Source organism: Mirounga leonina, unplaced genomic scaffold, assembly GCF_011800145.1.
Source record: "Mirounga leonina isolate KUSES-001 unplaced genomic scaffold, KU_Mleo_1.0 Mir_180, whole genome shotgun sequence".
Classification (NCBI taxonomy): Eukaryota; Metazoa; Chordata; class Mammalia; order Carnivora; family Phocidae; genus Mirounga; species Mirounga leonina.
The window spans coordinates 20,478,565-20,505,093 of record NW_023270469.1 but is presented as its reverse complement, the minus strand read 5'-3'; the positions used below and the strand labels follow the sequence as shown (position 1 = coordinate 20,505,093).

Below are 26,529 nucleotides of genomic sequence, written 5' to 3'. Positions count from 1 at the left end.
TAAACGAAGATTGCTTTTAAGGCAATATGTTCCAAATGAAAGAGGACTCCACTAGTTGGGAAAGACATTTTATTTCCAAGCTTCTAAGAGGGTTCTACAAACAATAGAGGCTTAAAGTAAAAAAGAGAAGATAAAAAGGAAAAAAAAAAAGAAAACACATATTTTAACTATTAAAAATTAGACAGCCTTTTTTTTTAAACTTAAACATAAAAATGTAAAAATGTAGTTGTCAAATCTAATCTAAATACATTCCTAGACAAAAAGGATCATCCATGGTGACGGGGTTACTTACAGCTGTATTCTTGTTTAAGTGCTATTCATATTCCTTTTGAATTATTTCTTTATTTCAAATTCAATTGGAGATCTGTGCAAATCTAGCAAAATATTCTTTGGATTACAAAAACTATATAAAAAATGAACAAAACCTGAAATTATGGAAGTATTAAGAATGTGCAATCCTTCATGGAAATGAAAGATTCCAAAGTGACATTGTCCACAGAATTTATTCCACTGAAGGGTTGAGACAATTTGATTTAAATGCAAAGGAAAATGAAAGTGAGCACTTCATAAAAACATTTTTCTTTTTATGCATTTTGACTGTCATAAAAATAGGATGTAGCAGGATATCAAGAAATGCTTGAAACAAACTTTCACAATAAAGTAAAAATAAAAAAGAGATAAATCTAAAAATTATCTGCAATCCAGGAGAAAGCATGTGCCCTGTGTCTAGGGGGAAAGAGGGAAAACACTTGTAGCATGACTTTGTGTGATCTTTCCCCGAGTATTGCTACATTTTGACCTTTGGCCCAAAGGAACAGGTGAAATGCCCTTCATGGAAGTCCCAATCCCCAGGCAGCTAGATGGGACTTCCAGAGACAGTAGGCATACTGGAATTGACCCTCAGAATACACCATGGTCCCTGCCCTCATTCTGAGCTTATTGCCCAAAGCATATTTTAAAACTGAGTTTTGGAAATGAATTGCTCTTTCTTTTATCAAAATTTAAAATGCCACATCATTTTATGAGGAGTTATAATCACAGGAGGAAAAAATAAGCAGTTTCAAGTGTCAGAGTCATTATGATAGCCTGGCAAAATCAAAGTAGGGAAAAACAGAGTAACACCAGATGTCTGATAACTAAACGTGGCAAATTTATATTTTTGACTCTTCACTCCCGCAACTCCCAAATGTTCAGTATGGGGCAGAAAACCCACATCTTGGAAGTTTCGAGTTCCGATCCTTTCATTCCGTCATGGATTCATCTCTAATAGCCACTGAATTACTGATAGGCAAGATAAACGCCTATTATATATCAAGTATTGCAAAATCAGAGACTGACCTAGATCTTTAGCATCCTTCTTTTTCAGAAGATGTACGCGGAGGGAAGCCAGGACGCTAACACTGAGGACGTACAAGAAAGCTTTACATGGCGTTACAGAATCTTGTCTGAAAAAAACATTTGCAAAACAGATTTGATTTTAAATAAACAATAAAAGCAGCACGCAACAGCTCATAAATAGGGTTATGAAAAGATCACGATTATCTTAAATGAGAAATATAAATGAGTCATTAGAAATACTTAATTTTTTTCAATGTTAAGAATGAAACCCAGAATTAAAAAAGAATCTGTTTTTATTTCAAAGGTTGCTTCTTATATTGAAGCTCATATTAAAGCAACAGTACAATGTTCATAAAATATAAGTGTGATGCCGTAACATTTCTTACATGTCAGAATACTGATATTTGTATGTATACTAAAATAAGAACTTTAAAATTGTACAAATAGATACATTAAAAATGGCATAGAAATAGGGAGCCTCTCACCGAAACAAGACAGTTATATCTGGCACGTATTAGTTTAAGATGAAAGTAGAAGCAAAAAGATTTACAAGAATCAGCAGTAACAAGATTGATGCTCAAGAGACATAATTGTACATTGTATTGTACATACATTGTATGGGTTTAAGCTGGCTGAATATTATATATTTCAAGTTTAAAAATGCACTACATATAGAGTGTCCATAGTTTAAGGCGAAATTACAGCTCAGAACTGTTGTCCTTTCTAATTTTGTGGAAGCTTCTTTGACAAATAAAAAAAAGAAGAAAGAGAGACTTAGATGTTCATAACACATAAACAATTTCCCTTCATTGTAAGTTCACCGTTAGACTTCTCCTTCACTTAAATATTTTGTACGCCAAGTGGTTTTTCTCTAGAGAAGTTGATAAACAACTTCAATATTTGCCTTTTTTTGAGAAAAGGTACTTCACAGTATTTACCACTTTGATGTCCTTGCAGTTTTATTAAATGTATCCTCTCTGTAAAACTTTGCTTGTTTTAAATGAGCCTTTCCTTGATTTAAAAAAATACCTGTTTACATATCTTCTAGATTCTTCAGAATGCCAGACACAGTTCTTAAGGCCAAATTTGTATCGTTATTGTTAAGAGTCGTCATCAAAAGTGTCTTTGGAACCGTACAAGTCTGCTAGTTTCTTAAAACGAGGTCCCCAGTTCTGTAGGTAGTCATAGTCCAAGTCTGAATCTGTGGTGGCAGACTCTAGGGAGCTCAGGGACCCAGCCACCGAGCCCCTGCCTTCATAACCGTAGATTTGGATGGAATCATAAGGAGGGGCAGTTGGGTCATTATCTGCCTCCTGTATTCTCGTGTTAATGAAGTCATCGACGTCCACACTGTTGGGTGCTGGCCGGAGCCCAGGTCTAGGCATGTACTGATACTCGGGTTTTATGTCTTTGCGAGGGATAAATCCATTGATCCCATCTGGATTCTGGAGGGTGGCGATATCAAAGGCTTCTGTATCTTCTTCCCCACCCCCTTCGTCATCATAGGTAATGATGTTCTCACGGACATCTTCTTCCTCAAAGACGATCAGTGGTTCTTTCTTTTGCCTTCTCAGGGTCACAAACAACACTACGATGACTACAAGGAAAGCACAAGAAAGTGAGCACAGGTTAAGCCCAGTATTCCTGGAGCTTTCTCCCGGAGGAGAACTCTGCTTACTGCAAGGCATGATGTGCTCATGCTCAGAATAGGAACCGATCTATGAGTCTACAAAATGGGAGTTTTACCTGGAATCCCCAAAGATGTGTAAAACCGCCCTCCACCTGGCTCTTCCTCTGCAAAACGCTGCCAGGAAAATATGATATCCAAACAAGCCAGCAAGTTGGAACTATTTTGAGCTTTTTAAAAATGAATCTGACATTATTTGGAAGTCATCTTCCTAAGAATTAGGAAGATTCTAAATAGACTGGTCTGCAGCTTCTTAAAACCGCCTTACGTTGTATTTTCTTTTTCTTTTTCCAAAGGAAGACAGCTATCTCTCCAAAGCTTATGAATGAGGATGTTCCGAGACCTCAGGTCCTACCTTTCTATAGGAGGTGATGCTTGTTCCTGCCCAGAGGGCTAGGGTTTGGGGGGAACGGGGAGGAGCAGTGATCCTACTCTACCTTAATAAGAAATTTTATCATAAAAGTGGTTGGATTCTCTTCAAACCACTGTAGAGAAGAGGGGAAGTTTATAATGACCCCCAGGAGACAAATCTCCTCTATTTATTTAAACATAGGAAGGTAGCATCAGCTGAACCCCAGAGGAAGCAGCTCTAGTTCCTCCTGAGAGAGGCGATTCCACCGTGCTCAGACAACCTAGGATGAGTGGGCAGAACCACACTTGAAAGGAAAGCCAAGACAGTGCTTAATTCTCCATGTTCCACCTCCACAAGAGGCTTCTACAATATTCCATGACAACACTCTCCCACATGTGTGGCTAGACTAAAGAAAATGTTTGTGCCTGAATCTGGCAAGGGGTCTGAGAGCCCCTCTGGGTCCACCATCACCGGGAGCTGCAAGGATGAAGCTCCCTTTCTCCCCCAGGGCTGGACACAGCAACCCAATACCCAGAAAATTCTTGGGAACTCTTTGTTGACCTGAACTCACTGGCTCTTCCCTATGCACTTGGGCCCCCTCAACTCATTCAGTGGAGAACCAAACATCATGGAACAAGCATAAATTTGATGTCAGAAATCCTTGGGTTTGAAAGCTGATTTTTCTCCTACGTGATCTCTTCCTGAAGCCCAGCAGTGGTTGTTATTAGTGTGTGCACACCGCTGTTCTTACAGAGATGAGATGTAAGTGTAGGAAAAGCCTCCTGAGGGTCCCCAGAAGCTGAGGCTTGCACCCAGATATTACCTCTGCTAGTCAGAGGAGTCAAGATCCAGCTTGGCCAGGCCAACCTTTGTCCAGTTCCTTGAGTCCTTCATACCATGTCTTTGGCCTCCTGATTATTCTTTCTGTCCCCAACACTTCTCTTTCCTCTTCTTAGGCAAACCGTTGCTCATATATCAGGCCTCTGCCTAGTTTCCTCTTCTGCAAAACCTTGTCAGATGTCCCCCTGCAGCACCCCCAGACAGCTGCTGCTGTGTAGTCCCGCACTGTCGGCAATGTGCTCATCAGAACCTTCCCCCAAATCTGCTCCGAATGCTTGTTAAGTTTCCCCCCGTCTCTCCCGTACCATAACGTGCACCGCGCAGGCCCCACCCCTGCCTTGTCTCCAGCTGTAGCCACAGGCTACGGCAGAGTTCTGGGGACCAGCCTGCGCTCCAGAAATACATATTTCAAGGATGGGCATCTGGTTGCAGAACCCTTCCCGCAGGTGACAGCGGAGCCCCCTTACCCAGGAGAATGACGATGCAGGCAAGGATGGCAATCAGCGCCCCCGTGCTCAGGCCGGCGTTCAGGATGTAGGCCTCGGCATTGCAGGAGAGCAGTGCACCGTGCACATCGCACCCACACACCTTGATGGTGAGGGTGTTGGTGCTACTCATGGGCGGGATGCCACCATCGCTGATCACGATGGGCAGGAGGTACAGATCCTGCTTCTGCCGACTGAAGCCTCCACGCCGGGCGTACACCCCTGCGGTGTTGTCTGTTGGGAGAGCAGAGACATTTCTTCTCAGGGCAGGGCCACTGGAGTCACGGCATGAATATCCGTGCATTCGGCTTGGCAGAGGTCAGGGTGCTCTTTCTCATCACCAGGGTCAACAACCAGGATCTTTAATCTAGGTATCTATGGAGACCGCGGTCATCTGGCATTGCAGAATAGTGTCTCCATATTTTGGAACCAAACTTAGAAATTGCTCTTTTTTTATTTCGTAGATACAAAGGCCCCCACTGGCAAGCTCACCACACTGCTTTCTGTTTGGGTGTCCCCTTCATCAGATACCACAACGAAGTGTGGGCTTGGACCACATACCCTATGTGAGTATGGCAGATAATTAAATATATAAGTGGGTGTGAGGAAAAAAAAAAACAGAAAAATCTTTTTCATGCTTGTACTTTCCTACTTCATGACAAGCCTTTGGCCAATTTCTGTGTCTGTGTTTAAAAGATTTCCAGTCCACACTCAAACCTTGCCCAAACTGTAAATCCACTTGTGAGTCCTAAAGGAAAATATTATCTTTGAAGAGAAAATATTTTATAAAACCACTAACAGGTTTCTAGTTTCTTTGAAATTCAAGCACCATCCACCACCTGATTAAACATGTCATGCGTCCTGCTCAAAATAATTCCAAGTTCTCTCTGTGGTCCACACAACACAGCCCACCTCTACACAGTGAATCACTAGATTTTTCCCTCATCTGAAGACTTTGCCTTCAAGGGTCACATCCCATCCGTTCCACATGTCCCAATCAGTCTGACATGCAGAACTTTCTTCTGTTTCCCAAGCACACCACACTTCCCACATGCCTTTTTAGCCACTGCCCTAGGACCCCAGGAAGCTGTTCCTGGTGGCATGACAGGTGAACTCCTCAAGCCTCAAAATTGAACCCCAAAGTCATCACATCGGGGAGGCCTTTCTAGACCTCTCCCATCATCTGCTCTGTGACCCCAAGCACTGTATATTCTTACAGAAATTAGTACCCCACTGCTGTGTCATTAACGTTGACATAACCACTTTGACCTCACCTGGAGTGTGAACTTCCGAGACTAGGGGATTCATCTCAGTCTCTCCAGTGTTGCCCACGTAATAGACATTCAATAAATATTTTTTGAACAAATGGCATAACTGTATTCTGGGAAAGATTTAATCAAAATTCCAGATGTTGGCTTCCATATATTTCTCAATCTTTTGTCACCTAAGCCCCCAACTACTTCCCCATCATGTTTTCTGCAGATCTGTACCAACCAACAATATTTCTTTCCATGCTGTATGCTCTGGGGGACAATTATAAAACAGGTGAAGTTTTTAGTATGTTCTATCAAATTACTCACACACACACACACACACACACAGATCCTCAGTATGGTTTGCCTCTGTTTGTGATTACAATCAGTAACTTATAGCAATATGAATGTTATGACCAACATGATCGTCCAATAGCTAGCAGGTTTTGAATGGATTGACAGTACCCTGAATGAGCTCTTGTCATAAGAAGAAATATCTTAGAATCTCTTTTGAGAGATTAAATTGATATCCTTTAGGTGAAGGGAAATGTAATGAATTTTCTGTGAGATAAAATCTATTAAATATAAAAGGTAGATTCAGTCTGATTTAGGGATGAGCAGATATTCTGATTATTGCAGTAGATAAGTTGTGTGTACACACTGGTTTTTGGCAAGCTGTACAATGACATTCTCTGCCCTTCGTTGCCAACATCTCAAACAAAACCAGGCTGAACACCTAACTCTCATTTCTGTATTTTCTAAATATTGTATGGCTAGTATAAATTGCTCTTATCACTGGAAAAAATTATATATACTATGGAAAATCATGAAAAAAGATAAATAAAATGGGCCAAATAGACTGTTAACTGAAAATTCAGTTTCCTGACTCTTCTCTCCTATTCTAGCCTGTACATTTGTTCCATGCCTAAGGATTACAAAAAAATGTACATATCTATAACAAATTATTTGAAAATGTTATTTTTCCCTTCTCATACGGTTTTTTGAGTTCAAATAAGAATTTCACAAATTAAAGGTGACAATATTTACCCCGTTTGAATGATATGAAATGTCACAAGGCGACTAGGAATAAAAGTAAAAATTAAAAATCAAAGAAGAAAAGCAAATTACTTAAATTGCTTGGTCAAATACACTTCTCTGATGTGAACAACATCCCCAATGGATCTATTAGTTTATCTATTGGGTCACACCCTGTCACCAAGGGTGTTGGTTTGGAGGGCATGTAAACTGAGTGTTTTGTTTTTGTAAACCTGTAGAAGGCATAATTTTAAATCTATTCTTCAGTGTGCCATCCACAAAAAACGGGACCTCCAGATCACAGCACGCCGGCTTACACGTGACAGTAGCTGAAATCAAACACTAATGGAAACATGGATCTGAGCAGGACACCAACCTGTGAATGTAGGATGTCTCATATTCTGAACAAGCAAGTCCCCTCAGACACATTCAAGCAATTACATAAAAGCTCATCAAAGTACCCAGATGACTGAACCATTTACAGTCTCTGAGTGACAGACCTGTAGAATCTTGAGAACTTTTAAAGAAAGTTCCTCTAGCCAAACATGTTTCACATATGGATTTTTTTTTTTTTTTTTTTTTTTGACAGAGAGAGACACAGTGAGAGAGGAAACACAGGCAGGGGGAGTGGGAGAGGGAGAAGCAGGCTTCCCGCTGAGCAGGGAGCCCGATGCGGGGTTCGATCCCAGGACCCTGGGATCATGACCTGAGCCGAAGGCAGACGCTCAACAACTGAGCCACCCAGGTGCCCCTTGTTCATCTTTTAAAATGACACTGGTTGATATCAAGTGCACCTCACAGGGATCAAATAACATAATAAAAGGCATGGTTCTCCCAGGGCTCAGGGAATCCTTCTACCAGAAAACTTTATACCCAGTACTGACATCGTCCAGGGCTGGTGAACTGGAGAAGGGGAGACAGATGTGGTAGAATAGAAATGTGACTAACCAGCCTGGCTTGGCACCTAGGTGGTTGATGTTTGAATGAATAAGATATCTCCCCTCTAAATCCAAGTGGCTCCAGTACCAACAGGAGACTGAGCTTTTTTGGGGGATGGCCATTTTGGAGAAGTCAGTGCTGCATCCTGTAATGGTCTTTCTTGTGGTCCACTCTGATCACTGACCTACTAACAAAAAAAGCCACCACTATGGGCATGAACTTCGTTTAAAAAAATCTAGAAAAACAAACAAACTAGCCATTATTATGGCTATTCTGGAAATCAATTTTGCATCCTAAGTTTGACTAAAGATTTCTTTTCATCCAAATTAGCAACCACTGCCCATCTGTTTTTGAGAGGGTCCCCTCACTTTGGACATATACATTCCTCGGTTTAGGGCGGCCTTTGGATAAAAGAGGTTCCACAAGGACACATTTTCAGGGAAGTGTCAAACTGGTTCCATGGTTCATAAGATGAGGCAGAACAAGGCAAATGTTCTCAATGTTTAAATTTCCATCAGGATATTTTGCAGATCCTTCTCCTTTATAAAGCGTCCAAAGGGCAAATGTCTCAGTATTTGGGGTCAAACAGGCCTGGGTGTGAATCTTGAATCGTCTACATATCAATTGCTTGACTTTAGTCATATTAAGTAAATGTCCTGTTTCTCTAGTCTCACCCAGGAAACTAATAATTTTAAATGGTAAAATGATTTCATTCATAAAGGTACTCAGCACAGCGACAGACTTTTGGAGATGCTCAGTAAATATTAATTCTTTCCTGGAAGCGATCCTCTTTGAGCAATAAACTAATGAGGAAGAGAAACTTATTGGCAAAGAGAGGAAAGTGAATTCCTGGAAATGTCATCGCAGCTTGGAATGCAACTGCCTCCGCAGAAGGGCTCATCATCCAGAGGTAAGAACACAGTTCATGCTCTTCAGTCCTGGGCAACGTATTTCCCATGCTAAGAAAATGTTTTTCAAGCACCTCGCTTTTTCATCCTGATACCCAGTGTTCTCATCCTTGGCCACAGACACATAACCAGTTTCATTTTCCCCCCACTAAGGCAAAACCTTGCAAATGGGGTCATTAATTACCAGTATATGTCATGCACAAATTGTAGTGCTTCTATTAATGGAAAATAAATTCAGATTTCAAATTTTTATGTCTACAACCTGGACTCCTAATCACATGCTGTTTTTACCTGCACACTTTGTCATTACACTAACAAAATGTAAAGGTACCTGATAATGATGGTCTCCATGGTACCAGTTTGGGGATGCAAACATAGGGTCATGATGATGATGTAGCCCATTGGAGGTATACATATAACTGACATTAAAAGGGGAAATTATGATGGGTAACCAGTCCTCGATTGATAGACCACACCGGGTGCCATCTTCCCACACTGGAAGCAGTGTTTTTTTGGCTGATACAAGATTTTGCAAAACACTGGACGCAGTGTTTTTGTTTTGTTTTGTTTTGTTTTTTGCTGATACAAGATTTTGCAAAATGGGCAGCATACAGGCATAGACCCTGCGTGTTAAAAATTTGAAAAAGAGAAACCATTGCTGCAAAGGATTAATACGTTGTGGTCTCACCATGACGTCAGGAGAAAGGCTTGACCTATGGTGAAGGAATCAGTCACCTCAGCAGCTTCACTAAAGCTCTGAAGATGCCCTTCCTTGGCCACACGTCCTTCTGTCATTGTTCAACCTTACCAGATAAGGGCCCCTCTCTGGAGACTGTTAAACATCTAGAGAATTAAAGCCAAACCTTGCTCTTATTTTGTTCACTTCTGACCCATATTTACCTACTCTACCCTTACTGCTCACACGTGAGACAAAGTAGGTCTATCTACCACTTAAATAGCTCCCACACACTTAAAGAGAGTTAGTTATGCAGTTGTGAGCAGAATAATCATTATTTGATTACTTTCCTCTGGGCCCTCTCCATTTTCCCAAGAAATGTGGCAATAGCTCTATCAGGATAATGGAAAAAAAATATATGCATGCATGTGAAATATAAGTGTGTATTTATATCTGTATATATATATAGGTATAGTATATGTGTCAGAAGTCTTAATGGAGTTTTAAGCTTTAATACTTTTAGAAGTATATATGCTATACAATTACAAAAGATATCACTGGAAAGTTGAATTATTTCGATTGAATTTTTTTTAAGTCAACTCTATCCCCAATGTGGAACTTGAACTCACGACCCCAAGGTCAAGAGTCACATGCTCTAACAACTGAGACAGCCAGGTACCCCTAGTTATTTAGATTTTTTTATACTCATTTAGATTTGTGATTATCCAAAACTTAATTGAAATTTTTGATGCCCTATTTGCCATCTTCAACCTGAGGGGCTGAAATAATAGAAATTTCAAATAAAACTTGTGAAGTTTGTAGCATTTATATTTTTGGTATTACTTATGCTCAAAGATGACCTTAATAGCTTGTGTATACATATTAACGAAGAAAATTGCCTGACCCAAGACTCCGATAGCTATAATGTCTTCCAACTGAATTAAGGAGCTGCACACTAAGAGGAGATCATCACGATCTTTTAATTAACACCTCTGATACTGAGAGATTGGCAAAACATGAATTATAATAACATTGTAGGAATAACTATGTGTATGTGTGTGTAAGACATCTAAGTGTGCACCTTTGGTCGGTATTAATAGATTTTTCTTTGTTGTAATTTACAACTTCCCTTGAAATTAACATTTCCTCCATTTTTGTATGAGAATAATCCTCTCCTTGGTGATAGGGAGGGAAAAAGAAACATATTCCCTAAGTATTTCTTAGTTTAAGACAAGGAAAACTACCAAGGAATTCAGTGGGATATAAACATTTAGGGTCTTTTAGTGAGTTGAGAAATCCCAGGAGTTAGTTAAATCAGTGACCAGAGGAAACCCTGAAAGAATATGTCTGTTCCACCAAAATGACCTATCTTTTTTTGTTGTTGTTGGGCTGGGGAGGGAGTAAGCTCCCAGATAAGCTGTGTTGTAATGGACAAACTGCTGCAATGAAATTCAGGCAGAAAAGGAACATAATTATTTACACAGAGAAAATGGCAGCACATTAAAACACATCTGCCATTTTGATCTGCCAATAGAGCATCTTCCATATTGAAGCAATTAAGAGGGAAAAAAAGTTCCATAGAAATCTATTTGGCTATCTTTAAATAATAAAAGTAAAAAACCAGAAGCATATTTGGATGCTATCTGATGCTGCTCATAAAAAAAAAAAAATGTTCTAAGCTTAGGAAAAAAAAAAAAAGGCAGGGTGGGGGAGAAAAAAAGATATTTGCCAATTGGCCTAATTGGGGTGAATCTGTCTTGGATATCCCTTTACTCAGCCAAATCTGATTTTCATGCATACTTCTTGTTGTTGTTTTGGTTTGGCTTTTGAATTTTTTGAGCACTTCAAGCTTAACTCTGAATGCATCAGGTATCAGAGCTCATTTGATCTGCAACTTGGCTCATCTTAGATAATATACATGAAAAATAAGCACATTTCAAGGTCATCTCTTCCTGGATCCAAACCCTGTATGTCCAATTTAACTTTGTGGGATAATAAATAATGAATGGAAAGAAGAGGTGGGTTATGTGCTATTGACTCCTCAGAACATTCCGACATTATAAGGTGGGTGTCTTTTTAAGCCTGAAGCTTATGTCATAACATAATCATTTTTCCCCTAATAATAAGGGATCCCTGAAATTTCTGAAGCACATCACCTATTTCCCCAGCCATTCTTTCATTTTTTTAAAAGATTTTATTTATTTATTTGATAGAGAGAGACACAGCAAGAGAGGGACATAAGCAGGGGGAGTGGGAGAGGGAGAAGCAGGCTTCCTGCGGAGCAGGGAGCCCGATGCAGGGCTCGATCCCAGGACCCCGAGATCATGACCTGAGCCGAAGGCAGACGCTTAACGACTGAGCCACCCAGGCGCCCCCATTCTTTCATTTTAATCCTTGCATTTGGTCAACCCACTATTTTAAGTGCTGGGACACTGCCCCCATGGAGCTCATGTTCTAGTGGGAGACAAACAGGGAATGAGTGTTTAGCATGCAAGATAAAGAAAAATAAGAAAAGCTATTGCAGTGTTCCTTCCTCAGAGGAGGAAACACTCAAGATGGCTGGGGATACCCTGCAAAGAAAGCTTCGTTTCAGTGACTTCATTTATGGGGAGACCTGAAAGAGGAAGAATAGGCAGAAGGAGTCCATTCCTGGCAGAGCAAAGTAAATGAGACAGGTCATTTTCCCATGATTATGGAAGATGGAAAGAGGAGGCTGTAACTGGGGAATTATGAAATTACCTGGTTTTTGATGGAAGTCATGCTGACACAAAATATGGAAGAAACATCAAGGGTGAAGAAGGTCAACTGAAATAGGGAAGCTGCTTCATAATGTTTAAAGGGCTGCTCTGTCAATTTGTTGACTTGAAAATCCTAAGTATTTTTGTTGGTATTAAAATAGGAACTTATTGCAAGCTCCTAAAATGGTCCTCTGTTGCTCAAATGACAAAGCAATGTTTCTGTAGCTAAATAACCCCATGATCTGATAGGCCTCCAACTTGAATTGAGATGGCCTGTTGGAGAGCATGCAACCCTGGGGTTCTCAAAACCTGGGATGTATTCCAACTGTGCCCACCTTCCAGTGATTTGGAAACACTCTCTCAAAACAGCAGCTCAGTCTATGAGTTAGGATTGATGTAATAATTGACAATTTTAAAAAATAAAACAGTAACAGGATTAATTATGTGTCAAATATTTATGTTAGGACTGTTCTGAGATCGAGCCCCACATCAGGCTCCTTGCTCGGCGGGAAGCCTGCTTCTCCCTCTCCCTCTGCTTGTGTTCCCTCTCTCACTGTGTCTCTCTGTCAAATAAATAAAATCTTTAAAAAAATAAAATAAAATAAAATAAAACAAACAACCCCTTCTAGCAGTAAAGAGTAAAGCCAAGCATTTAATCGCTAACCCTTGCTCTTCCTGTATATTTTATCAAATGATCACTGTTTGGAAGAAGAGGTTTGGAAATCAAAAATATGAGATTCGATATTAGGATCTATCAATTTAATTACTTTAACAAATCATTAGGTCAAAGGACAAAACCATACTTCCTCCTCTGGTTAGAATCTAAAAATTGAACATCCATTTTTTTTTTTTTTTTAAAGTAGGCTCCATCCCCAGTGTGGAGACCAACGTGGGGCTTGAACTCATGACCATGATATCAAGACCTGAGTGAGATCAAAAGTTGGACGCTTAACCAACTGAGCCACTCAGACTCCCCTGAACATCCATTCTTTTAATAAAATAATAATGGAAAGGAAATTTCCTAAAACACACACACCCCACAACACAACTCTTAATTGACATTTTAAAATGTGATTATATTTCACTTACCAAGTTGCCAGTGATTTAAAAAGAGTAATAATATCTAGAGTTGGCTTGAATGTGAGGAAATGAGATACCATATGATACCATTTTACTCATGGTATTATAAATATTTCTGGTAGTATACATATTTCTGATAGGCAGTTTGTCAATTAAGTATCAAAGGCTTTTCATCCAGTAATTCCACTCTAGAAATTTATCCTAAAATACTATTAGATATTCGGCAAAGGTGTGTAGAAATGATGTACTTACATAATGGTCAACTGAGATCAGGCACCTTTACAGGGGAGGTTAGGAAGATATTCAGAAGAAAATGTTAACAAAAGCATATTGATGCTGATAAGTGCGTATCACATATTATTAGGTGGGAAAAAAGTGGACATGAATTTTATGATTCCCTTTTTTAGAGAGCATATATACATATATGCCAAGAAAAAGTCTGGACAGAAATAAAAACTAGCAGTGATTATTTCTAAACAACATATTATCAAATTATTTTATTATTGATAATAATATTTCTGCTTCTCTGTATTTTCTAACTTTCCTACTAAGAATATGTGTTAATTATGTACTAGAAGAAAATCATAAAACTCTGAAAATATACATTACTACAATTATTATGGCTGTGATTTAAATTGAACCTGAAGTGCAGTGTGTCCCCTGTTCACTTTCCCCTGGAACCTTAGATAGATACATTGAATTTTAGGTTTTTCCTCTTCTGAAGATTGTTATTATTTGACTACAGGGTAAACAAAGATTTTTTTTAAAGCATTAAGTAGAAAAGACATGAACTTATATTCATAGTATAGTGTGTACATCTGATGGAACCCTCCAAGTACCCAAGCTTGTTAGTTATTTCACTGATGGGCAGTGTGACCTTGGGCAAGTCTCAAGCTCCTGATGTCTCATACTCTTTCTTCATCCAGAAAATGGGGATAAAAATATTCATGCTGAACCTCGTGGAGCTATTTGAGGAATGAAGTGAAACAATGGCCACAACAAAGTTTTATAAATTAATGAGGGGCTAGATATATGGGAAGGGTTATTCTCAGTATTTTTTTCTTTGCCCTTTTCTCATCCATTACACATTTCTTGTGTTTTTAGAGATGCCATAAGGCTGATATTTTCAAAGTAAATGCATTTCAAAACCAGGGCAGGTCAGCTCTGGTCCCCAAATGGTGCCCAAACAGCACCATTCTTGATATTAACAGCCCAAGATGGACTCACCTGCTGCCTGCTGAGTCATATGTGAAGCTGGGCTACAGAATGGAGTAAAGGAAAATGAAATAGAAGGCTTGGGTGTATTAAGATGGCTTTCCTCCTTATATTTCTAAAGAACCGTAATGCTTATGCCGAGTTTAGGCAAACGCAATCCTGATTATTTACATGGCATAATGGAAGTAAACACTCAAGGAGAAAGAAACCTGATGCTTTTACTCAGCGTGATATAAACCATTATCTCATGTTTTCTATGGAAAACAGTCTCAGCCGAGAAATTCGGTAACTCAATAGGCTATTAATAGGATGTGGAATGTGATTACTCCTTTTGGACTACTTCAATATGTAATTACTTCTAGGAGCTAGCAGAAAGAGACTCTATTAAATGATAATTATAGGACTGTATTTGCTTTAAGGTTTTGTAATAGCTCTAAACATGGGAGTTTTCATTAACTGTTTGCCATAGTTAATAAAGTCATTTTTCTTAAAAAGTAGCAATTCCCTGCAAAAGTGGTGGCTCCGCATAGGATTAGACTCTTACAGGGAAGGGCAGGGGAGACAGACTGTGCACTGGGCTGGCTCATCCATGGTAATAGAATCTCTTTGAAAATACTGATGGCGTACCCGAAGTGTTGTGACAAAGTAAAATACCTACGACTCCCTAGAGAACAATATGTCTTCGTATAATGTTCTCAGAGGGTTAACAGCAACTAAATATTATTGCACACATAAAAACAAAGAAGACACGGCAGGTGATAGGGGCAAAGTTGGCACAGTGAGAAAAACCTAGAAACACCTGCTGTGTCAGGTGTTTCTGACCTGCTGACCACAAGTATCTGAGCCGACAGATCATAAAAGAGGGGGTGGCATAAGACGCATGTGAGAACAGCAGTGTTTTCCAGACAAATGAGTCAATCACCTCGCTATTGATAAAACTAAATGTATGCTGAAATATTTCGGAAGAAGTATCTTCATCATAAAACTGACAAAAGCCTAGGTTTCTGTCAGCGTAGCAATCTATCAACCTAGGGTGGGATCCCAAAAGAGTTTGGGGATTAAGAAAAATCCAAGAGTGGAGGCAGGGATTCTCATGCACTCAAAGTGTACACATATCTTAGAAAGTATTATGAAAACATTGTGTGTGCTTCCTTCTTCACTTCAGCTCTGGAAACACTTATTAAATGGCCACTACATGTCAGGGTCTCCCTGCTTTGGAGAAATGTACATTTACGAAAGGAAATTCCTATATCATACACGTGTAGCACTAGAGGTACGTGAGCTCCCAGTTGAGAACTACTCATCTATCTCAGTGCTGAGTAGAGTTATCTCTTAAAGGTGCTTAAGGCACTCACAGGTGCCCATCAACCAAAGCCAACAAGTAAAAGAAAAATCCTAGATGAAATAGAAAATTAAAGCCTCCAAGTACTGTTTCTATTTCAAAATGATAGGAATCACTGACAAAGTGAAGGACAGGTTGTTTTATACGGTTCCTTGAAAACACAGGTCCCTCGTATAACTACCTTCACACCCAGGCTTTCAAGAGCACGACCACTGTGGAGAGCAAGGCATCAGGAAAGAAAAATCTGTCATGGCATCTAGGACATTTTATCCCACAGTCTCATTTGATATGTGCTTGATTTATTTCTTTTAAGATTTTATTTATTTGAGAAAGAGAGGGAGAGGGAGAGAGCAAGCAGGGGAGTGGCAGAGGGAGAGGGAGAAGCAGACTCCCCCCTGAGCAGGGAGTCCAATGCAGGGCTCGATCCCAGGACCCTGGGATCATAACCAGAGTGGAAGGCAGATGCTTAACCAACTGAGCCACCTGGGCGGCCCTTGATATGTGCTTGATGTTAAAAAAGCCATAATTAAATGCTCAAATGAGTTTCAGAAATAATAATAAAGTATGTTAGATCCTATCCCCTCAAATCCAAGCAGCATAGGGAATCCCCTTACTTTAATATTAATCAACCCAGTAGAGCCAGTGGTTAGGGCTGTAACCTCTAGCCTCTGAGAGCCTGGGTTTAAGACGTAGGTCTAACTCCTAGGTGGCTAATTGACTCTGAACAAGTCAGTTGATGGTTCTCTGCCTCCTTTTCCTCACCTTCACATGGGAAGGCTAATAATCATCCTGACCGATGGTGTGCTGAGAGAATGAAATTAGAGAGTGTAGGGAGGGTCTGGATGTGCTGTCTGGAGCATAGCTGCTGGGATTTATGATACTGATAATAGTGATAACAGAGATGGGAAAAGTGATAATACTTATTAGGTTAACTTAAGCTCCTCTAAGCCTGATCTCAGTCACTGGGAAAGCAATCAGTCTATAACCTAGTGCACACCAAGTGTGTGGCTAATGAAAGCCTATATACTCAGGAGGACCACCTTTTATTCCTATGTCAAATGCTGGCATCCATCTTCCCATTTCCACAGCCTGCATTGTCACCAGCTTATAGGAACAGCTGCAGACCAAAATAGCCTGGCCACAATCAGGAAACTTATTTTTTGATCCTGGCTCACTACCAACTTTGTCAAGGGACTCTATCAATTTGGTCCTATACAACAAGAACAACTATTTCAAATAATTCGTGAGTCTAGAAGCTCTCTGATGAAATGAGAAGCAGGAATGATAGTAAATTCTGCCATGTTTACGGTTGCCAAACGATGCTTTGTTCATGCCCTTTAGGCAATAATTCTGCAACCACCTTTAGGTTTCAAGTTCTATACCCAACCACACTGCATTAAAACCATGCTTGGAGGGCGCCTGGGTGGCTCAGTTGGTTAAGCGACTGCCTTCGGCTCAGGTCATGATCCTGGAGTCCCGGGATCGAGTCCCGCATCGGGCTCCCTGCTCAGCGAGGAGCCTGCTTCTCCCTCTGACCCTCCCCGCTCTCATGTACTCTCTCTCATTCTCGCTCTCTCAAATAAATAAATAAAATCTTAAAAAACAAAACAAAACAAAACATGCTTGGAAGGGAAGGCCAGTTGAAAGATTACATTGCCTTACAAAGTTGAACTAATCTTTTTTAATGCTTTACTTGATATCAGTATTCATAGAGCCATGCTTCCCCCCAAGGGTTTATCAATCTCTTAAAAAAAGATAAATGAAGTTGTTTGCACATTGACCCTGTAAGCTTCCCCACTTGGTTTTCCTACTGCTTCATGAATATCAAAGCCAACAAAAAGAGTGAAATAAAATTAGACTCACTTATTCATATGCACCAAAACACTTGTGCTCTGCAATATAAAAGCCATTCATTCTCCATTTCTACTTCTCTGAATGCATAGGAACCTTGGTACGAACCTCTGTTGTCTCTGACTGTGAAATTTGGATTGTGAATGATTTCAGGGGGTAGACTGAAGATAAATCTTGGTCCATTGGCTGTGTCATCCTTGTCATCTGCACTAATTGTAACAATTGGCTGAAAGAGAAAGATGGTCCATAAATAAATCATGCTGACATTGACACATCATTTATTCAAAAATTCCTGGCTGGCTAAGAAGCCTGGGTTTAACAAGAGAATATAGCTACAGAGCTGAAGTAGGGCTCTGAAGCCCTCTTGGGCAGTGGGAAGTATCTCTACGTGAAGCTCTCAAGACCAAACTCCGTTTCCAAATGCCTCGTTTATAGCCATGGAAGAGGACAGCATCATTACCTGGTTAGAAAGTGGCTTGGTCTGATCACTCTCACAGATGAAGCCTTCATAAGGGGCGGCGAATTTGGGAGCATTATCATTGACGTCAAGGACCCTAATGGCCACTGGGACTTTGGCTTCCTGATGCCGGTTGTCTGAAAGAAGAGAATTCAGACAATAAATACAAGCCTTCCATGATATTCCAGTGTGTGAACAAGTTTGAGAACCACTGGTCTATAGGTAAGTAAGCACCTACAAATCTTGGCTCCTAGGGCCCTGCTGCTCTGGGTTTAGACAATCCTGAGTGGCAGGATAAAGTGGGGAATCCCTCGGTGATGGCCATGAGTTCCAAGCGGCTGAGGGCTATCAGCTCACTTGCCAAAATTATACCCAGTTCTGCCAAAAAAATAAAAAATAAAATGAAAATATCTCTATGTGTTTATATGTCATCTTCAATAGATGACCAATAATAAATTTTAAAGTTTGAAAAAATATGCTTAAGACTAAAAAATATATTCTATCCCAGTGTCTGTCATTTTCCAGAATATATATAGAGTCTGATGGAATAAAATTTGGTAAAGTAGAATCAAAATCCTTAGGAGAATACTTACGGATTTCTGCTGCAAAAACGGATATGTTGAGCCAGGCAGTTTCCTCTCTGTCCAAAGGTTTTGTGGTTTTAATAAAACCGTCCTCTGGATTAATAGTGAAAAACCTGTCGAGGTCAGTATGACGATCAATGGAATACCTAAGCAGAATGCAAATGAGGCAATTAGACAGAGACATTCCGAGCAGCTTAATATTTGAATATTTTCTCCATGCTATATTTGAAACAACTTTTTCAATGAATTGCTTCAGCTAGGTTTCCTTTTTAATCAAATTTACTTTTTAAACTTCATACATGAATCTTTTTTAGAAATCATTTTGCCACATTGGAATTCTTTATTCAGTACAATGAATGAAAGAGCTGTTTAGCATATATCTGATTGAGAAGCCTAATGACATGTTGCATATTTCTTCGTATTTACTACAATCACCCACTATCTGAATTTTTATGAAATTCTATCTGCATTTTGGAAGTGGGATTGCCTTGCTCCCAAACTACTCAGAAAGTCACAAATGTATCAAACCTTTATTAGATTTTTGCATTATTAAATAGTAAATAGTTTTAAGTTTATCTAAATTTATCATCAAGGATCATTTATGGTCCTAAAAAATCAGTTTTCTCCTTATTTAAAGAAAAATGCTAACTCTATTTTGAATGAATTTATTTAGTTTATTTATTTGGTTTTAGGGGTTCCCAGGGAGCTTGGTTCTGAATTCCATGGTGAAATATGCAAAGCAGCCTTAGTCCTTCATTTGTAGAGCATTCTGCCCATACTTGCATGACGGGCTGTGCCTAATAGCATAGCTGGAAGGTTTTAGCTACTCCTGTCCACTAGAAAATTTGCTTTTTACTAACAAAAGACAAAATAATTTCCAGAATATTACTGGATCGTATTTATGGCAAAGGGAAGAGGGAGATGGGACAAGAAGAATGGCCTATATTGAGGTGTGGTAAGGTAAAATATCTTGCCCAGGGTACCTGGAGTTGTAAGCAACAGAGTGCTGGCTTTTAATAAGTCTGTTGAATTCCAAAGCCCCTTTCCTTTTCACTCTGCCATACTGTCTCCAAAATGCAGAGCAATAGTGGTTAGATTAATTCTGGGAGTTATACTGGGCTTCATAATTGGGTGATTTCCTGCTCTTGGGGGGGCTTAGCTGTGCTTTCCTAAAGTTTACAGAATACATATGTCTGAAGGCGTTCACTGAGGGTCATAAAAGCCAAGATATATTAAAGGTGGCAAAGACCATGGATGTCAGAGAATTTAATCTCTTCAATTTACAAATGATGGGATTTGCAAATGGCCGATTATCTAGTTCCTGGGGGACCCAACATTAGAACCCAGATCTTCCACTTCTACATCATGTTGTTTCCACAGAGGTCCCCCACGCGGAGCTGCACTTCACAGTATAAAAGACAAGAGCTCATCCACTATATCATTCAACTTTGAAGCTCCCTGTGGGAATGGAATGATGAATCCCCTGCCCCAGTCAGGAAACTGAAGATAAACCATTTACACCTTGTAACTGTCAGGAGAGGCTCAGGAACATAGCTTTCAGCAGATAGCCCTCTATGAAAAGGAGGCAAAAATAATAGACTTTCTTTTTCCCCTGCCATCAGGGAGTTTACTATCTAGTTGACATGACAAGACACATTCACAGGGAGAAAGATAATTAACAATGCAAAGTGTTATTCTCTAGAAGCGAAGGGCATGAATTTCGGTTTTGTAAAGGCCCAGATACAAGTTCATGCTCCAGTACATATAAGCTCGGTGATATTGGAAAAGCCATTTAGGTTCTTTGAATCTCAGCTGACTTATCTCTTAAACGGGAATATTAACAGTACCTAGCTTATAGCTTATCTGTAAGAATTACAGAATTACATGAAATGATGATACATGGTAAAGTATACAACCTAGCGCCTCACATACTGTGAACAGTACAACAAGTCACAGTTGCTCTTCTTTTTCTTGTGATTGCTGTCACACACCGTGGACAGACCATGGACGTTCTCAGATGTCACTCTACAGAGTGTGACCTTCATCCTACAGCCAGTGAAAAATCATGGAAGCTTTTGATCAGAGGAACAAATAAATGGGATTGGCCATGGGGATGATTAATAAGGTAGGATGGGCAAGATGGTCTAAGCAAGAGAGAGAGTAGAGGAAGGGTCGAGTCATGGTTAGGCTCTGAATGAGGTGAAAGGGTACAGGAGCTGGTATAGGAGTGAGAGCGGGGACAGAAGACTGTGTGATGAAGAGAGCACCAGGAGGAGGCTGGGAGAGTCCTAGAGAGTTCCTTGCCTGAGTGTCAGAGAAGGAGACATTGAGAAACACAAAAACAAAGGCAGCTTAGCAAGAAGGAGAGTTCAGAATTCCACTAGGGATATGCTGCCACGCTGAGAGAGTAACAAGTCAGCTCTACCTCAGGTTTCACAGAATCAAGGTGGAGTCAGGTTTCTTTCTTTTTAAGGGTGTCACAATAAGTATGAGCTCAAAAATAAGTTTTAAAAAAATGAGTGAGCCAGTGAAGGAAAAAAGCAAGCGTGTGAAAATTCACAGCAGACTGCAGGTTAGGTACGGAGTGGAATTAGAGAGAAAGATCAGCCCTGAGGCCGAGAATCTGGAGCATTAACTCAATTCAGTCACGCAGGGGTAGGAATGCTGTAGATGAGGGGACACAGAGAGAGAGAGGTCCAAGTCAAAAGGATGTGTCTCAGGGAGCCCCCACTGCCTGGACAGGGATCAAAGTCTAGTGAAGACCCCAGGGTGGTGCTGTCTCAGGCATGAACAGATTACTGCCAAGGAACCTAAGAAGAGAGAATATCTCCAGAAGCCAACAGTGAACAAAAGTGTATCTCATGCTACAGAGTCTGAGAAAAAAGATCTGCAAAATTTCCACGCAGCTAAGAGTTTGGTTGACACTATAGTGTCCTGCCCACATGTCCAAGGACATGAATTCCTGTACAGGGGAAAATAAACAATCAGGAAATTAGGTAGTGCAGCCAGCAGGACAGGAGACAAACCACATAAAAAAGATTTGAATGTTCTATAATTTGTTTGAGGAACAGGGACTGAGTGGATGAGGAGGGGCGGTTCAAGGGCCATACTGAGCATCTTTGGATAATTATAGACACGGAAATTGCCTACATGCACAGAACAGCTACCGCTGAGAACATGACCCAAATAACCAATCGCAGATGTGGGTCCTGGAGACAAGAGGCACAGAGGAAATGAGCAGTTGTCTCAAGTGTTTTTACGTCATCACTCTTCCAATGCACTGCTAATGCACCTCGATATTCTAAGGCCAAAGCTAACTCATTTAAAATCCATGCCATGGACATTTCTGAGTAGTTTAAAGGTGTTGTTAACGCCAGTCCTCAGTCATTATGTAATATTTCTTCCTGCATAGAGAGAACACGGTACTCAAACCTTCTTGGGAAATTTTTTTTTTTTAAACATTTTATTTATTTATTTGAGACAGAGAGAATGAGAGACAGAGAGCATGAAAGGGGGGAGGGTCAGAGGGAGAAGCAGACTCCCTGCTCAGCAGGGAGCCCGATGCGGGACTCGATCCCGGGACTCCAGGATCATGACCTGAGCCGAAGGCAGTCGCTTAACCAACTGAGCCACCCAGGCGCCCGGGAAATTTTTTTATTGGTGGCTGTTTGGCTAGAGTAAGAAGCTCAAAATGGACTGAAGGCAGATCTGCACTGAAGCCCAGTCTTCTATACTCACCTGGCTAGGTGACTCTGAAGAGTGCATGTCACCCATTTGAGGCTAAGTATTTCCATCTATTGCATCCTAAAGCAGTCATAGCTTCAAAGGTTATCTGAGGATTAGTTTAAATAACTTAGTGCAACACATTGTCTGAGGCTAAGAAGATGCCCATTAAAGGGCAATTCTCTTCCTTTCTCCCAAAAGGGACAACACTCAAGGATTTAAAGGCAACTAACAACATTTTCATTTGGGTCTTCCTCCTGCCCTTTCACCATTTTCTTTGGTGTCAACAGAAAAACTCCATTGTTCATGGCAAAATGTTTTTTGATGCTCAGATTTGTTTACTTTTTTCCCCCAGCTTTACTTAGGTATGATTGACAAATAATAAAAAGTCTATATATAATGTGTACAATAAGGTGTTTTGCTATAAGTATAGTTTATGTAATGATTACCATGCTCAAGCTAATTAATATATTTATCACTTCTCCTGGTTACTATTTCCTGTGTGTGTGGTGAGAACACTTAAGATGGACTCTCTTAGCAAATTGCAAGTATATAATACATTTTTCAAAATAGCTAACAGGCTGTACATTAGATCTCTGGAACTTACTCATTTCATAACTGAAAGCTGTACGCTATGACCAATATCTCCCCATTTCCCCACCCCCTAGTGGGAACTACCCTGGCAACCACCATTCTGCTCTCTGTTTCTCGAAGTTTCACTTTTTAATTTTTATTTTATTATTTTTTAAAGATTTTATTTATTTATTTGTCAGAGAGAGAGCCCAAGCAGGGGTGGGAGCGACAGGCAGAGGGAGAAGCAGGCTCCTCACTGAGCAAGGAGCCCCATGCGGGACTTGATCCCAGGACCCTGGGATCATGACCTGAGCCGAAGGCAGACGCTTAACTGACTGAGCCACCCAGGCGTCCCAAAGTTTGACTTTTTTAGATTCCACATATAAGTAGTATCATGCTATGTTTGTCTTTCTGTGTCTGACTAATTTCTTTTAGTAGAATGCCCTCCAAATTCATCTAAATTATCACAAATGATAGGATTCCCTTGTCTTTTTAAGCCTAATTTATAATACACACACACACACACACACACACATATATATCACATTTTCTTTATCTGTTCATCCATTGATGGATACTGAAGTTGTTTCCATGTCTTGGCTATTGGGAATAATGCATCAGTGAACATGGGAGTGAAGATATCTCTTCAAGATAGAGCCATTATGAAAAAGAGTATAGAGGTTCCTCAAAATGCAACTGGTGGCTGGATTTTTCCTGTGGGCTATAGCTTATCAACCCTGGAACCTGACAGACATTCCCTGACCCTTTTTGTGTGTGCCAAGGACAACACATAACATAAGGAGTCACCGTGATTTTGCGTGGTGAGCACTGTGAGGTGGAAACTGCATCTGATCAATCAGTAGGGTGCCCTGGAAGAATTTCTAGATAAGGCGACACCCAAGTGGAGGTGGGATAAATGAGTATCATGTAGCAAGTTTGAAAGAAAGGGGAGCAGAGCTCCCCTGGGGAGGAAGAACATGCGAAGGTCAGGAATCAGCAGAGAGTAGTACATTTGATTCAAAGAATAGGAAGTGGCCCAGTTTAGCTGCAATTCAGAGTCTGATGCCAAAGGAAAGTAGACTGAGAAGGGAAGAGATGAGTAGGACACAGCAGGAATCGGGGTGGAGAGGCTCCAAGAAGAGCCAGACACTAAATAAGAGAGTTGGGATTATTCTGGAGGGAGCTGCAAGGGGGAACAGTTTGATCATTGATGTCTGAAGTCTGATATGATGTTTGGATGTGTGGTTAAAAATGCTCAGTCTGGCTATAGGACAGCAGAAAGGTGGGTGAGAAACTGGAGGCAGGGAGACCAGGAGGAGGCAGAGGAAGAAGTCCAGGTGAGAAAGGAATCAGTGCGGGGGCACCTGGGTGGCTCAGTCGGTTAAGCGTCTGACTCTTGATTTCGGCTCAGGTCATGATCTCAGGATCATGGGATTGAACCCTGCGTGGGGCTCCCCACTCAGCGCAGAGTTTGTCCCTCTCCGTCTGCTCCTCCCCCGCTCTCTCGCTCTCTCTCTCAAATAAATAAACAAAATCTTTTTTAAAAAATGGCATTAGTGGAAGGACCATGGACAAATAACCAGCTTCTGGAATCCAACCCCGGGGCAGGTTTCAGGCAGCTGTGTATTCCTGTCCCATCCACATCTCTGATGCGAGACCAGCCTTCTCTGGCTATCTTCCTCCCTTCTCATCTCCATCCTCTTCCTCATCGGCCTCATCTGTCATTAACACAGGTTGGGGAGAGGGGAAGGCAGGGTTCTGAATCACTTTTCTAGCTAGTTTTTTAAGTTATAAAGATAGATCCGTAATAATAAAAGCACCCTAAGTTTGCGTGGCCCTTTGTTATCTCTTCAAAGTGCCCAGTAGCCATTAGCTAGACAGAGCTTGCTCTCCTAGCCCCCTGTTCACTGGCTGTGTCGCTCTGGCCAAGTCACTTTGCCCCGTGGAGACTCCATGTCCCCTCAATTTAAGTGACAATAATTCCTATAAAATAAAGTTGCTGGGATACATTAGATCCTATGTCTAACACACGTAGTAGAGTAACTGGAGCATAGAAAAGTGTTCCATAAATTGTAATTACGATGATTACTTCATAATCCTTATTCCTACTTCAGCACAGCTCCCTAAGACAGGACCCGCTGAGAGCTGCCTCACCTCGTACACGTTGTCAAGTCTGCTACAAACAGAAATTAGGTAGCTTGAAAGAGCCGATCCAAAAAGTTCATGGCAGAGGGGGAGTCAAACTCACATCTCCTGAATCTTAATCTTGTTTACACTGCATTGAACCAGATCATCTTGGACCCTTTTTGAAACTGAAGGAGGTGCTTCCCTCAGGACTTTCCTAAAACTTCTTGCCTCGAAAATTCCTCATCCAGGCCTTTTAAATAAATGTCTGTACCTTATGGGGCTGTTGGCAGCATCTGGGTCTTTGGCATGCACTCTCCCAACCACCGTGCCTGCAGCTGCATTTTCCTGGACTTCATGGATGTAACTTGGGGCCAAGAACATGGGGGGCTCGTCAGTGTCTTCCACTGCGATCTTCACTGTCACGGTGTCCTTGAAAGGCCCGTTGCTGATGAACTTTGGGTCGATGTGCACGTTGGCTGCTTCTACCTTCAAGCTGTACGCTCTTTTGGTTTCAAAATCTACGGGCTGGCAAGAAAGAAGGGAAGATTGACAACCAATTCCTTGAAAGAATTATGGAGGAGAAAGACCAGATTGTTTTACAGGGCAGAGTGAATAGCTCCTCAAAGGGAGAAAATCAGGGTCTATTCAATATCCAATTACCTGAGCCATTTGGTCAGAAAATCAGACAAATCAATTGCTGAAAGCTGGACTGTGTTCCGTGGGTAATTCCAGGACCCCAACAGACACAGGAGGACCACATCATCGAAAATGAACTTCATTCTATAATAACAACACTAAGGCTGTCCAAATCACTCACTAAAATCATCTAAGGAAAGGAATTAAAACATTACAAAAGTAAATGATGTAGCCCATTCTGTAAAGTACTAAGAATCTTGGTAATAAAAACACCCCCTAAATTTCAGCACAAGTTATGTCTTGTTAGATGACTCCTCTCATACACATTCACACACACACACACACACACACACACACAGCTGGCTTAATTATATTGACAACCTAATTTTAAATTTTCTGACCATGTAGCACTTCCCAAAGTCTGGGACCCAGACCAACAGTGGCCCTTAAGATGACTTCAGGTAGTTCATGGGTAACTTTGGTGGATGGATTTGCTGAATGACATTAACTTACTTATTAAGTTACTTACTGACACTAGTATTCCTTTTCTAATTCTTCCACTACCAAACAGGTCAAGGATACATCAGTAAACCTCAGTATAGTGCTACTTTTTAACATATATGATATGTTTCCTGATCTCCTTTTGAGAGACTGTGATAAAATTGTCTAGCTAGAATGTAATGACATCAT

The 26,529-nt window shown here is 40.6% G+C and overlaps 1 protein-coding gene across 4 annotated transcripts in view; it reads right to left on the bottom strand.

The window, feature by feature from the left end:
- The window catches only part of CDH11 (cadherin 11), a 190,278-nt gene that overhangs the window by 45,118 nt on the left and 118,631 nt on the right, over positions 1–26,529 (bottom strand). For 2 of the 4 annotated variants that reach the window (XM_035025062.1, XM_035025063.1), the window contains exons 8-11: positions 25,475–25,728; positions 18,790–18,926; positions 18,200–18,333; positions 17,848–17,965 (exon numbers count right to left, since the gene is read on the bottom strand). In XM_035025062.1, the coding sequence (XP_034880953.1) occupies positions 17,848–17,965; positions 18,200–18,333; positions 18,790–18,926; positions 25,475–25,728 (643 nt within the window). Of the gene's footprint in view, positions 1–58; positions 2,936–4,684; positions 4,937–17,847; positions 17,966–18,199; positions 18,334–18,789; positions 18,927–25,474; positions 25,729–26,529 lie in introns of those variants that run through there. The other 2 variants (XM_035025060.1, XM_035025061.1) reach the window with 2 other exon arrangements.